Below are 15,829 nucleotides of genomic sequence, written 5' to 3' on the forward strand. Positions count from 1 at the left end.
ATTAAGGCAAGAGAGGTTACGTAGCTTCAGGTCAGCCAAGAGGGCACCTCTCAGGCAGGATCTGGGAGAACCCCAAAGGGGATGGTGCACTAGTCAGGGAGATGGGTCAACTATCAACGTCATCCCGGTCATCTCATATGAGAAGCATCACTCCCCTATAGACTGAATGCTGACCTCTAGGGAACGGGGGGAAGGGAGGGGGGATGAGGACACAATTTTGTTTCCTGAAGGCAGAGAAAAGCAGATGCTGTGGTTCTACGAGCAGCTGTAAATCATCTTTGTTTGATCAAAGGCTGCAAATGTTCCATTGGAGGAGAGTCATGACAAGGAAAAACTGAAGGGGTGTGACCTTGTTGGCTGCCGAGTGCCAGCCTGCGAAGACTTGCTGCTACATGACGCAGAGGCGAGAGGATCCTGCTCCATGATGTCCACAGAAGCATCAGCTTTCTTCTGCTGTTGGTCTGCGAAGTTCAGCACACACCAGCGACACATAGGCCAGATGGGCGAGGGTATCACATGGTGACACCATCAAAGTGGATCTTCGAGTTGGTGAAGGAGAAGACTGTTTGCCTTTGTTTGACTTCTTCGAGCCTTTCCAGTTAGCAGAGGAAGACTCGGATGTTGGTTGGCTGGAGAGATGCAGGAAGTCTTCATGGGAGTATCCCTTCTGTCCTTCCGTGCCTGCCAGTCGTGTAACTGGTGACTTCGCCCTGTTGGCAGCGAGTTTGATGACTTTCTGCACAACTGGACGAGGAGACAGCAATGTTACCATGACAATGGGAGATTGCACAACCTCGGAACTAAATTTGAGGTTGAATGTCCACATGGCTGTATCCTTCATGGAGCAAGATGTAGCAAGAACAGTACTGTATGTGCCATATGATAGAACATACGGTTTTCAACTAGCCAATAACTTGCAAGCAACCAGGTATGGTACTTTTTCCTTTACCCAGATCTCCTGGACAGCCCACTCATCAAGATACATGCAACAATCTCGAGAGGAGGCAGGGTGGTCACCATTGTCGTTGATACAGCAAGGAGAAGGAGGTGGACAATCATCTTCCTGCACATCCCTGCCGCAGGCTACACATTTGGCTGGATGTCAACAAGACATTCGATTGTGGTTGAAATGATGACACTGGTAGCAGCACATTGGGTTTGGAATGTACGGGTCAGACTGTGATAACTTCACAGCCTGCTCTGATCTTGGATGCAAGCACCACTCTATCAAAGGTGAGAAAAAGAGTACATGTGGGCACTAAGGAGGCACCTACCTTTTTCATCACCGGATGGACGGCAATGGCACCATGATCAGAGAGATACGTTTGGATTTCGGCCCCAGTCAGACCTTCAAGCAGCCTATTGTAAATAACACCATGGGAAGAATTCAGAGTCAGGTTACCTTCCATTCAGAAAGCTGTTGCACTCAGCGACTGTTATATTGACTTGTAAATTATAGATTGCAACAATAAGTCGCCCTCGTTAAATTTTATTGTGCAGATCTAGATTTTGGCTAGAAGCTAGCCATTCTCAATGCTAAGAATACAAGAAGTACATAGTTAGATGATGTCATAAAAAGTTACAAGTAATGGCTCAACTCATATGGTTTGTATATTACATACAACTATTATTTTTGCTCAACGCATGTAATTCCCTGTTGGTCGGGCTTCATCCATAGTTCACTGAATACTACTGTTTGTGTATGGAGAACACATCGGCTGGTTACATGACGCTGCATAAAGCCTGCCTTCCACAAACCATAATATGAGTTAAGCCATTACTTGTAACTTTTTATGACATCATCTAACTATGTACTTCTTGTATTCTTAGCATTGAAAATGGCTAGCTTCTAGCCGAAATCTAGATCTGCACAACAAAATTTAAAAAGGACGACTGATCACTGCAATCTATAATTTACAAGAATTCAGAATTCCATAGCCCTTGATACAAGCAGGATAACCCTGGAGAAGTGAAGTGGCAAGCAGTAGTTGTGTTTGAGAATCAGAAATAGTCTCCAAAAGCAAAGTGCCATTACATAAACGAGAGCAGGATTCCACAGGGCCAGCAATTGCATCAAGTCCATTCTGAATTAGAAATGAATTTACCATTGCAAAGGACTGAACATCTTCAGTACGTGAAACCACAAGTAATGGTGGTGCAGCTGTGAGGGTCTTTGAATTGAGAGCTTCATTCCCTTTACGTCTGGTAGACATGGACTGCAAAGATGATGATTGATTCATTGTGAGAAAATCCCCCATGTTTGCCAGCATCTCCGATGGTTCGCTCCTTCCAACTGGACGCCCCCTCCACAAGGGGTGTACCCGCCTTAGGTGATTGTTCACACCTTCGGTCATACCTCCCGAACACCTGATAGTGGGACCAATCGACAATTTGGGGAGGTAGCAGCTAGGCAATCACATCTCCCTGGGCCTGGCTTGTACCAGGAGGTGCTTGCGAACCCTACATGTCGACTCGAGGCTGGGAATTACGCGTTACCCAGTCACCTGTTACGAGTTGGATGGGTGGGGGCCGGCCTTCTGGAGCACACAGGGAGGAAGAAGAAAATGAGGAGCAAATATAATGGTTCTCTGAGCATCTACATTCAGGCTGAAGTCATCTCTATACATAAAAGGCAATGTCCTGACTGACTGACTCTTCATCACCCAGCCCAAATCACTTAGGATAGAAACTTGAGGTTTGGAGAGGGTGTGGATCTTATACTGTAGGCAACATTTAAGAACGAATTGTCCAAAATTCCACTCCTAAGGTGATAAAGGCTTTTTGAAACTATGTTGCTATTAACAGAATTTTGAATCTAGAAATGTGGAAAGAGGTATTTGGTTTCTCAGTCAGAAAATAAAAAATATCTGTTTCAGTATTTTTGGAAATTCGACCACTAAGGGAGGTAAAAATAAGGGGTTAGAGTTTTTTAAATAAATAATTACTAACAAACTACTAAAGGTTTTTAGACTACATCTAAGACAATTGGTATTTGACGTCTCACTTAAAAATTAAAAAATGTGTGTCTCAGTGTTTCTGGAATTCAATCTCTTAAGGTAGTGCAATAGGGATGAAATGTTTTTAAGAAATATTTCATTACATTAAAAAAATTTTAAAGCTTTATTTATGAAAATTGGTATTTAACTTCTCGGTTAGATATAAAGAAATATTTGTCACGGTATGAAAGTTGCTATGGAAGTATCTCCGCAAGAACGCAAAAGGCATGATTAACAAAAACTTTGGACTCCAGCCACAAGATTTGCTTTCTGGTCAGAAGTACATTCAGAAAAGAGCATGCTTGTATGGCCTTGATTAGTGTGGAAAGCTTAGAGGGTGTTGCAATTTGTGAACAATATAAAAATTCAATTAAATAAAAACAAAACACAAAAATCTCTGCAGGCCATGCAGTGTGTGAAGCAGCAGACGCTAAGCTAGTTGATGTATATAGGAGGAATAGCTGTGCTCCCAGCACCAAGAGCTTAGACACACCTTGCTTGCTATTCTACTTCCATATGGAACTTCAGTTACTGAATGAGTTGCTTGTCTGTGTACATCATCAGAGTATCTTTCTGTGAGCAATAGATGCGGGACTATACGATCAATTTGTTTGCCAGTCCTCCGATACCATACTGATCAAAAGCATTTGATATATCTATAAATGCCAGCCGGAGTGGCCGAGCGGTTCTAGGCGCTACAGTCTGGAACCGCACGACCGCTACGGTCGCGGGTTCGAATCCTGCCTCGGGCATGGATGTATGTGATGTCCTTAGGTTAGTTAGGTTTAAGTAGTTGTAAGTTCTAGGGGACTGATGACCACAGCAGTTAAGTCCCATAGTGCTCAGAGCCATTTGAACCATTTTGAACCATATCTATAAATATGCCTGTAGTGGGTTGTCTTGGCCAAAAGATCTTGTATTGTATTAATGCAGTTATATACAGCCTTAGTGCAGATCTTTTGTGCCTAAACTCATACTAAGATATACTGATATTATACTCAGTATACTTTTTTATTAGTGAAGCTCACCAGTTTTTTGTGCACAATTTTTTTTCAAATAATTTAAAGAAGCAGGGTGAAATTGTGATGGGCTGAGAACTGCTCATGTTCCTTTCTTTAGCCATTTGAAAATGGAAATTATTTTAAATACTTTCAATGATCTGGGAAATAAACTGTCTGGAAGGAGCAGTCACAGAGGTTGGGTTTGTGGTTCTGCTATAGTATGCACACATTTCTTCAAGATGGTTGCTGGAATACCATCATTCAGTCACTCACATGTTCATGACATTTTTGCACAATCACATTTATGTTTCTACATAACTAATTTTGGCTATCTCAAATGGCCAACCGCAGACCAATTTACTTACAGAAACATGTCATCACAATATACATAACAGATGGAAGAAAAGGACAAACAATTATTGGTCTATCACAATTTCACCCTGCCCCTCTTAAGTATTTGAAAAAATTACGTACAAAAAACTGATGGGCATCATTTACAAAAAGGAATGTACTGAGTACGTAATGGAAATAATGTATTTTATGTGTTTAGAGCCATCAGATCTATACAAACGAATGCATATGATTGCATTAATAAAATACTGTAAGATACTACATACTACGGAAAATATTCCACCATCACAGGCTGTGACATGGTAGTGAACTGAACAGAGACCTGAAAACAGAATAAATTTCCTTACTTCACATCTATGGTCAAAAATTTTTTTGTCATCAGACTACTAGTTTCAATGTATAATGACCATCTTCAGATCTGCTTTATAACAACATGTCTAGTATATTGGAGCCATAGTGGCATCGTCAAGTGTAAAACAGATGTTGTATTTGAAGTATGAGAAGAAGAAATAATTTTGTCCCACATGCATGCCCAAAAAGGAAGTACTATTATAAGCCAGTCACCACCACCACCACCACCACCACCACCACCACCACCACCACGTAGTTGCCCCTACCAGCAGGGTTTGCTTAGGACACAATCAGCTCTATCTTCTCCAGTATTCCCACAACCATCACTATTCTGGCCCAGTCTTCTGCTATCTTTTGGATGCTTTCTTTCACTCGTTATGGTCACTTTGCTCTGAGACTGCCCCATGAGCTCCTGCCCTCCACCTCCATCTCAACCATCTTCCGAGGAATCTTCATCTCCTCCATTCTCTTCAAATGCCCATACTACTTTAATCTTCCTTCCTCAGTCACATATTATCTACTTAATCCCTTCATTTCTCATCTTTTTCCATTTTTGTTATAACTACCTAACTTCTCAAAAACTTCATCTCACTTATTCGCATCGTACCTGTTTCCCTTTCCTTAATGACCCTGTTCTCTGCAACACACTACAGAAGTGTCATATAATATGTTTGGTACACCACATTCTTAGTTTTCAGGAGAGGGGAGCTTGGCTTTGTTGTTCCACTCTATTCCTCTCATACTTCTAATAAATCTATAAATTTGCCTAAGTTGTTCAGTTATTTCTTAGTCATTGCTTCCATTTTCTTGCATTATACTCCTTGAAACTTGCCACTGTTTTTAATTGCTATAGTTTTACTATAGACCTATCCTTTCTTTCTTGTTGTGTCCACCTGCTCACATTTCTATGCATTGAATTTTACACCATACTCTCGCAAAACTTCTTCCCAAACATCAACTTGCCTCTGTCTGCCGCCTCACTGTTCCCCGTATTATCAAATCATCAGCAAACAACATTACTATCATCTTGTCTCCAATCTCTTGCAATTTGTGTCATTATCCATCACCAATAGCAAAAGTAATGGAACTAGTGCACTTACTTTTTTCAGTCTGTTTCTCTGTGGCAGCCATCCTGTTTCACTTCCAATTCTCGGACAACTTACACTTCCATGGTACAATTATTGTACCTCAATGCTATTTGCTTACCTATCCCTCTCCTTACTGACTCCCAAACTTTACTTCTCAATAGAGCAACATATACTTTCTCTAAATTCAGGAAACCTCTCCCATACTCAAAGTGATGTTCCTGCAGCTGGCTCACTGCAAATATTCTGGAGTTCTCATTGAATTCCACACAGCACTCATAACTCTATACAGCCACAGCATCCTCACCTCTTCTGCACCTCTGATCAGTCCACCCTTTATTCATCTATACCGGATTCTTTTCGGCCTTTCATGTTCATAAATACTTCCTGCACTTCTATTCACAATAGATCTTTTTTCCATTTCCAGCCCCATCCTCCATCTGTCCTATATCTCTATTCAGCTCCACTGTTCTGTTTGGATGCGGAAAATCATCAAAATTTGCCCTGCTCAGCTCTTTCAGGTCCATCACCTTCTCTACCTCATTCCCATATTTCTCAAGCATTTTTACATTCTCTGACAATCTCTTCCTCCTCAATCTACGTGCTTATCTTTCTTCTAATGTACTTTGTTGAAACAATACCCCAAAACTTAAAAACTTTAAAACTGCTTCTTTAAGTCCAGAATCTCCATTATTTCTCTGATGTTCATTAAGAAAGCCAATGGTCATCATCTAAGGCATCTGAGGCATCTCGTGGTATTACATAGATGTCTGCTTTGTTTCTTGTCACTTCATCTGCTGCTAAATTATATTCAAGCACTGATTTATTTTTGGATCAATCGGTACTGTACCATGTTACACACACACACACACACACACACACACACACACCATACCCTGAATTTCCAATTGTCAATCAATGTAAATTAAAATTTTTCATTATAATTGTGCTGTTCCCTGTCATCTCCTTCTATAATCTTCTTTAATCTCTTCTGTTTCCTCACATATGCACCTCACCTAAGTGGCATAAACTTTTAACATCACTGTTTTCCCTTCAACAATATTCTGGTCTTTATCATTCTCTCATTTATTCCAAATACTTCCTCTTTCAGTTCAACTCTCACTACTTCCCAACTCCATTTTTGGTGTCCTCCTCACCATCTACCTAGTATAGTCTAAATCCATTCCTCAATTCACACTTTCCTCCATATCTCCATTCTGTTTGTGCGACCCTGTAACACATTCAGTTTTTATTTTTCCATTGTGCCAACACGATTTTCCAATTTCCCTTCCACAGTTGGACTTTTTGATGTTCCAAATTATAGTCCATGCCCATTTCTCTGTCGTCTGCCTTTAAATCCAATTTTTGTAATGAAACTTGTTCCATTTTGGAGAGCTCCTATTTATCCACTGTTGGTTTGTGGTAATCACAGCTTCACCAGAGTGTCACTTTGACAGCAGTTCTGAGTGCTTCTGTATGGCCTCCACAGCTATTGTACCAGTCATGGAGTACATGGCCCCCATTGTACTTCACTCTGCTGGCAGTCCCCTGCTTCATGCTGTTGCCTATGATCCAAGACTTGGGTATGGGTTTGGACTTTGAGAAGGTTATGGAGTATAAAACAAAAATTTCAAGTACGATACAAGAAAACTTTCACAATAGGAGTAGCAGAAATAAGTGACATGAACGTCAAACACAGTGTGTCTCAGTTAAGTAGTCACTGCTTGTATGAAATTCCAAACTGCAATGCTGTCTCGTGGTGAGTTAAGGTGTTGCGATCCTTGAAATTTCAAAAACAGTTGTGTACAAAATCAAAGTGCTAGCATCACTGCAGCATGAATTCTGAACATGAACTTTACGGTACATTTCTGCACACTCATCAAAACATGGCACTGGAGTAGTGAGGCAAGAAAGTTTTTTTGAGTCCTCCAGCATTTGTAGGTGAGAATTCATCAAATTCAAATGAATACCGAGAGGTTGGTTCCTGGTTGTTCCTCCATGACGACACCCCAGCCCACAAACTGCAGATTGTGCACAAATGTTTGACCATAAAATGGATCAGTGTCCTGGGCCACCACTGTATTCACCACATTTGGCCCCCAGCCAACTTCTGGTTGTCCCCCAAATTGAAGTTGGCAATGAAAGGACACTATTATGTACAAGAAAACTGTACTGTAGTACTGAATGCAACTCCAAAAAAGGTTTACAATGACTGTTTCAAAAGACTTTTAAGGTGATTTCTGCTGTGTTTTGATTCAGGGGAAAGACTGTTTTGAATAAATAAAGTGATCCTGTGAATATAATCTATAACTGATTTTCCTAACAGAACTGGGACAACTGTGTACATCTGTTGACTGACAGCAAGGGGGAGAAAAGGAGGAATAAATAGGTTTTTTCAAACTTACGCAAATTCACAGTCATTAATGGCACGGTCAATTATAATTTCCAGGCCAGCTGCATCAATATCTTCCGAAATCTGGTTATGGCCCAAAAGTACATTATAAATTACCATTGAAGAATAGCTGGCAACTTTCTGATTTTCATGCTGCAAGAATTTCCTGTAATGAAGATTACTGAGGTCAGGTAAAGAATTAAATAAGAAAAAACACATTCTAACTTACCTAAAACCAACACAGCAGAACATCAAAAAACATACCAGGCACAGATTTCAAAGATGAAATAATTGCAAATTATACACATCAAAATTTTATCAGTTTTATCTTACTGTAACTGAAGAAATGTCAGTAGTTCATATATAGTTGCAATGATTTCTTTTATCTTCATCTGCAAAGATCAGACACAAATCTATCACCTAGTACACACACAAATGAAAATAAGCAGTATTTCTAATCATAATCTGCAAATCATGTTCTTAAATAAATGTGTCCAAAATGCCTACAAATGAAATAGCTACTGTCAACTCCTAAAAAAATATTATTTTTAGTACCAGGGTGCTCCACAACAACATTGTCATGGCCATAACTAGCAAGATATGTAGTTCAACATTCTCAAATCAATACACTAACAATATAAAAACCAACTTACAATCTTGCTTAGTCTCTCTCTCTCTCTCTCTCTCTCTCTCTCTCTCTCTCTCTCTCTCTCTCTCTCTCTCTCTCACTTAGCACTCAGAAAATATATTGAGATATTAAAATTTGCATGCCTTCTATATCAGGTGCAGTAAATGTACTCCGCGTAATCTTAAAAACATGAATCCTGTTCATCTGATTGTCAGATCCAGATTAGACAGTAAACAGATTTCTACTTTCATCAAATGTAAAACATATGTATTTTAAAAGTAATTTGCATAAATCCATGTGTCCAGAAATCTGACAGAATCATGTCTCCCTCCCCTGCCATTTTCAATGGAGAACAGAGTTCTGTATCATTGGCACTTGTTTCTCAAATGGGTATTATCACTGTGCAGACAGAAGATCTTAAGGGAAGTGGAGTAGATGAAGACTTTCAAGATACTACTACAAATCATTTGCTTCCAAGGTCTTGTGATCAAAAGAGATCTGTACTATAAACTGAATATGCATCTGGCATGTGAATTTCAAGGACATACCCAAAAGTTCAACAAAGCAGCCTGTAATAAGCTATTTCACACAGCAAAAGAGGAAAACTTTCAACAAACCTACAGAACACCCACATGACTGGGTACAATTGGTTATTCAAACTGGGAAGAAATGCGTTTAACTGGCACTGAAATACAGAGAAACAATTTTCTTGATTAAATGGCCCTCTTGAAAACCCAATTACAAAACTGCACCAAAGACAATGGTGGTAATCCATTCCAAAGGGGTCAGGTCAGGTGGCTTAAATTCAAAAAATACCAGCCAGGGATTATTCTTTACAAAATATCACTGGAAAAAGCTGAACCATTTCATACTGTGAGCTCCAGGAGGTGGGGAAAACAGCAAACATTGAAACCTCTTCTGAAGTATTCCGAACCATGCAACATTTCACCTGAGAAAAAGAAAGACTTGAGGGAGCTATTACCTTTCATTTCTCCAGCATTTCATTATTTTTACCAAAATTTACCAACATCAAGCAGTGTTGGGAATATTTACCCTGGTACAGATAACAAAGATGAAGGGCCATGAATTTTTTGTAAATTATTGTTGTTCACTGTGTTTTCCCAGTATTTGTATAGAATAAATAATTATATTCTTGAATACCTCTGCTTTATCAATTTATTAATAATTCATAAGAGCCTGCAGGACCATATTTTACAAAGTTAACATCGGAGCTCAAACACAGAACGAAGAATTTCACAAGTGTACAATGGGTGAAGTCCACAATTTTTAATGCACACTAATTTTGATGTTGAACATCATTGACTAAACTTTATTTTAAATAGAAATCCAATTTTATAAATAGTTTGTGAATAAAATAAGCACCGAAACAATTTTTTGCTACCAATACAGGATTTTGCATAAGTTGTCAAACTTTGAACTGAGATTTGCTGAAATTGTATCCACTATTCACTACAAGCACGGATCTACTTAAAAATGCAGATAAAAATTCATATGATGTCTTCCGAAGAGAGAGTCTCCATACCTTCCAAACTAATAATGTCAGCACAGACCAGATTTGGCATAAATTCAAAGAAACAGCAACTGAGACATTTGTACCAAATAAGTTAATAAGAGATGGAGCTGATGCTCAATGGTACACAAAGCAGGTCAGAACACTATTGCAGAAGCAACAAAAAAAGCATGCCCAATTTAACAGAATGCAAAGCCTCTAAGACTGGCGATGTTTTACAGGAAGCTTGAAATTTAGTGCAGACTTCAATGCAAGATGCTTTTATTAGCTTCCACAATGAAACTCTGCCTTGCAAAGTGGCAAAAGATCCAAACATATTCTGGTGTTATGTAATGCATGCCAAAGACAGGACCCAATTTCCACCTTCACTGCATGATAGCAATTGTAATGTTATCAATCACAGTGCCATTAGAGTGGAGTTACTAAACATGGCTCTCTAAAATTCCTTCACCAAAGAAGGTGAAGTAAATCTTCCAGAACTCGAATCAAATACGACAACAAATATGAGAAACTTGATCGATATTCTCAGTGCAGCGCAGTACCTTAACACTAGGAGCACCACGTGGGTCACTTTTGACCCAAAAGGGTCTGTCAATGGCCCTATCCCCTTCCATAGTTATCACAGAGACAAACACTGCTGCGACTTTAATCGTGTATGGGATTGTACAACTCATCAAGATTTTCATCATCCATGACAGTGACTAGATTGCATCGAGTTAAAAATTGGACTGTATGAAAATTGAGAATTTGTACGGGTGCTGATGACCACGCAGTTGAGTGCCCCACAAAACCAAGCATCATCATCATCATCATCATCATCATCATCATCATCATCATCAAGATTTCATCCCCCTAGCCCACCTAGACGTATGAAAAATTTACCTGTTACACTTGGACTACCAAGTGGGCCACTTTTGACCCATATGCATTTTAATGCAGCCTGATGTCAATAATACAGGTTTTCAGACTCTAAACCGTTCTGAGCACGCTTGACATTATTGAAGAGATGTTTGAGTATAGAGGTCAGACTATGCTTTATATCAGCACTGCTTTCAGTACATGCAGCACCCAGAATATATTGTGGGAGAGACAAAGGCCAATGGGACATGCCAGATGACACGCTGTAGGTGACTCTCCACTCTGTGTTGCTGCTATTTGTCAATGACCCGATCCTGAAACTAATAAAAAAGTACACTGAAGAAAACGCGCAGAGCACACTTGGTAATAATGAATGGTTCCTAGGCTTGAAGGAATTAGATGCTTTCACTGGATCACTCTACACTTGTCGAGCACATGGTGCTCAGGACACTTCATACGAAGACTTACAAAGCAATACATAGGACCATCCTTCTTTCAAAGCACCATGTCAAGGAATGGATTTGCAGAAATATGCAGTCACTTTAGGTTTGATTCTATGTCATCAATGAGACAACACAAGTCAACTGATAAATTTTGCCTTGCTTCAGAAATATGGAATCTACTAATACTGACAATTGCACTGCCTGCTACAAACCAGCCATTCGTATAGTACATGCCGAGTAAACCTGATAGTATGGGATAAAATACTGGCTTCTGTGTGATGCTGATAAGCACTGCTTCCTGAAGGATTCCCTTCCTGTGGAAAACACGAAACTCGTGATCCAAGCATTATCTTGGTCACTGTGTCGTTATGAAGTAACACAGCCATTCCCCAAATGTGGTTGTAACATCATAATTGACAACTTCTTCACCTCCATGAAACTGGCAGATGAGCTGAAGCAGAAAGGAACAAGTTTAGTTGACACTCTCCGGAGATCACTCAAAGAGGTCCCTTCTACAGCGCAAAGTAAGACGGCACGTTGTATGCAACACACTTGTACAAGTTGGGTGACAATCTTCTCATAGTGTACCAAGGGAAAAAGAAAAAAAGGGCCCTCACTCTGAGTAACATGCATCCTGGAAGCCAGGTCTACGAGATTACTGAAGAAAAACTTTTAGAACTGTGAAGTTTTATAATGAAATTAAGGGAGTCAAGATAGTTTACCAAATGACTAAGACTGTACAGTATTCAAGCGCTGGCACACCCTGATGGCCTGTGCATGTCTTTTACAATATTCTTTACCTTGCCATAATCGATGCTCACACAGTTTTTAAGTTATTTGCCTCCAAGAAGATTTCAAGATGAGACTTTATCCTCAGAGTAGCAAATGAGCTTGCACTCCCCTACAAACTGCAGAAGGGAGCCTGTCTGCCCTTGTAGGCAGTCGGTACTGGCACTGCCCATCAAGAACTAGAAAGCAATGTCAAATCAATGAGCCCTGTGAAGAACAAATGGAGAACAAAACATCACAAGTATATGTGGAAAAGCTGTCCAGCCAAAACTCTTATAGAGTGCCTGAATGGTGAGCCCATCCCAGCTCAGACTATTCTGTCCACTACTATGTTCCTAAATATTTCAAAATATTTATAATTCTAGAGTGAAATTGTTTGTTCTTATGTTTTGATCCTTGACTGCAGTAAGCATGAAAACATGCACAGCATTTTAATCACATGCTGCACTTCAGAATCTTTTACAAAAACTCTGTACTTATCTTATTGGTCTGTAAAAGTAAAAATACTATTAGTGGTCATAAAAACAGTGTGTTTTTGAATCTGTTTCAATCATTTTATAAAGGAAAACCATGTATCATTCTTTTAATTATTTATTTTAATGATGTTTGATGAAAGAGCGAGGAATTTCTTCTGTAAAAAAAACGAATTTTTATTTCAGAAAATTTATTTTTTGACTGTGTGCTGTTCATTTTAGAGATCAAATTATCCTTTGGTTACACTTTAGAGTCTTCCTGCATGTATTATTAGCATGGTGACACCCAGAACATCACTCAAATACTAGTAAAACAGAGGGTTCTTGCTGTAAATAAAAAATATCCCATGTGGTACTTCTAGGGTTACGGAAACATCCAGTACTTCTAGTGTTAAATCACTTAATGAAGGCAAGTCTATGGTCCAGATTGTACACTGATTAAGTTCCTTTTAGAGTATGCTGATATAATAGCCCCATACTTGGCAATCTTTTACAACAGCTCGCTTGATGAAAAAGACATAGCTAAAGACTGGAATGTGGCACTGGTCACATCAATACTCCAGAAAGGAAATAGGAGTAATCCACTGAATTACAGACCTATATCACTGATATTGATTTCCAGTAGGATTTTACAAACATGTACTTTTCACAATGAATTTTCACTCTGCAGCAGTGTGTGCACTGTTAAGATACTGGCAGAAGCTAAACTGTGAGGATGGATCTTAAGTTGTGCTTGGGTAGCTCAGTCTGTAGAGAACTTTACCGCAAAAAGCAAAGGCCCAGGTTCAAGTCCTCATGCTGCACATTGTTTGAATCTGTCAAGAAGTTACATATATTATTTTTGAAAATTATGAATTAAATCAAAGAAAACAATCTACTGACACATCGCACAGTTTCAGAAAATAACATTCTTGTTAAACACAACTAGCTCTTTATTCATATTAAGTAATGAATGCTATTAACAGATCTCTAACTGATTCCACATTTCTACATTTCCAGAAGGCTTTCCACAGAATTCCACACAAGCAGCTTCTAATAAAAATGTGTACCAATGAAATTTTGTCTCAGTCATGCAACTGGATTCATAATCTGTCATAGTACACAGATTGTAGTAATTGACAGAAAGTCATGAAGTAAAACAGAAGTGGTACCTAGCATTAATCAAGAAAGTGTTACAGGCCCTCTGCTGTTCTTTAATCTGTATACAATCTAGGATACAATATGAGCAGCTCTCTTTAATCGTTTGCAGAAGATGCTACCATTTACTGTCTAGTAAAATCATTTGAAGATCAAAATTAACAGCAAAATGACTTAGGCAAAGTAACTATATGGTACAAAAGATAGCAATTGACTAAGTAATAAGAAGTGTAAGGTGATCCACAAGAGTACTAAGAGGAATCCTTAAATTTCATTTACACCATAAATCACACAAATCTAAAGGCAGTCAATTCAACTAAATGCCTAGGGATTACAATTACAAACAACTTAAACTGGAACAATTACATAGAAAATGTTATGGGGGAACACAGACCAAAGACTGTGTTTTCTTGGCAGAACACTTGAAAGATGCAACAAATCTACAAAAGAGACTGCCTACACTAAGCTTCTCCATCCTCTTCTGTAGTATTGCTGCATGGCGTGGAATCCTGACCAGACAGGATTGACAAACAGGGGAATTAGTGTCATGAATACAATATCGAAGTTGGGGTGTCAGTAATATAAAGGTTTAATAACAACATATAAAGGTTTTTTGCTGCGGAGAGATCTTTTCACTAAATTACCATCACCAACTTTCTCCTCTTATTGTGAAACTATTTTGTTGTTATACACCTAGAAAGGGAGAAATGATCAGTGTAATAAACTAACAAATCAAGAGTTCACATGGAAAGATTTAAGGGTTCTTCTTTCCAGCGTGCTGTTCAGGAGTGGATCAATTTGTACTCATGCATGGCTGTGTGAGTAGCCGCCATGTTGTTGCGCAAGGCGGGTGACCTTGAACGGGACTTAGTCGCTGACGAGGCTGCCACGCAGGATCGCGCTCTAGTTTTAACTAAGCGCGATCCGCTGAGAAAGGGTCTGACTTCCGGTCATGCCCATCCGGTCTCTGCACGCGCGTATGCGCGCGCAGTCAGCAGGGCTTTATCAGCCACTACATCCACTGGGGGCCCACTCTCGCTCGTGAGATCTCCGTTTGCTCATTCGATTCGAGGCAGCCGCACAGTACACATATTTATGAGTACAAATTGTTACCAGATATAGACTGGGACACTCAGATGTTTAGGATGGGTGGTAGGGACAGAGCATCGAGTGACATTATACTGAGTGCACTATCCGAAAATTACCTCGAGCAATTAAACAGAGAACCGACTCGTGGAGATAACATCTTGGACCTACTGATAACAAACAGACCCGAACTTTTCGACTCTGTAAGTGCAGAACAGGGAATCAGTGATCATAAGGCCGTTGCAGCATCCCTGAATATGGAAGTTAATAGGAATATAAAAAAAGGGAGGAAGGTTTATCTGTTTAGCAAGAGTAATAGAAGGCAGATTTCAGACTACCTAACAGATCAAAACGAAAATTTCTGTTCCGACACTGACAACGTTGAGTGTTTATGGAAAAAGTTCAAGGCAATCGTAAAATGCTTTTTAGACAGGTACGTGCCGAGTAAAACTGTGAGGGACGGGAAAAACCCACCGTGGTACAACAACAAAGTTAGGAAACTACTGCGAAAGCAAAGAGAGCTTCACTCCAAGCTTAAATGCAGCCAAAACCTCTCAGACAAACAGAAGCTAAATGATTTCAAAGTTAGCATAAGGAGGGCTATGCGTGAAGCGTTCAGTGAATTCGAAAGTAAAATTCTATGTACCGACTTGACAGAAAATCCTAGGAAGTTCTGGCCTTACGTTAAATCAGTAAGTGGCTCGAAAC

The 15,829-nt window shown here is 39.5% G+C and overlaps 1 protein-coding gene across 1 annotated transcript in view; it reads right to left on the minus strand.

Annotated features, from left to right (window-relative positions):
- The window catches only part of LOC126190862 (ataxin-10), a 131,716-nt gene that overhangs the window by 49,326 nt on the left and 66,561 nt on the right, over positions 1 to 15,829 (minus strand). The window contains exon 3 of the mRNA XM_049931457.1: positions 8,190 to 8,342. Within this exon, the coding sequence (XP_049787414.1) occupies positions 8,190 to 8,342 (153 nt within the window). The remainder of the gene's footprint in view (positions 1 to 8,189; positions 8,343 to 15,829) is intronic.

Source organism: Schistocerca cancellata, chromosome 6, assembly GCF_023864275.1.
Source record: "Schistocerca cancellata isolate TAMUIC-IGC-003103 chromosome 6, iqSchCanc2.1, whole genome shotgun sequence".
Classification (NCBI taxonomy): domain Eukaryota; kingdom Metazoa; phylum Arthropoda; class Insecta; order Orthoptera; family Acrididae; genus Schistocerca; species Schistocerca cancellata.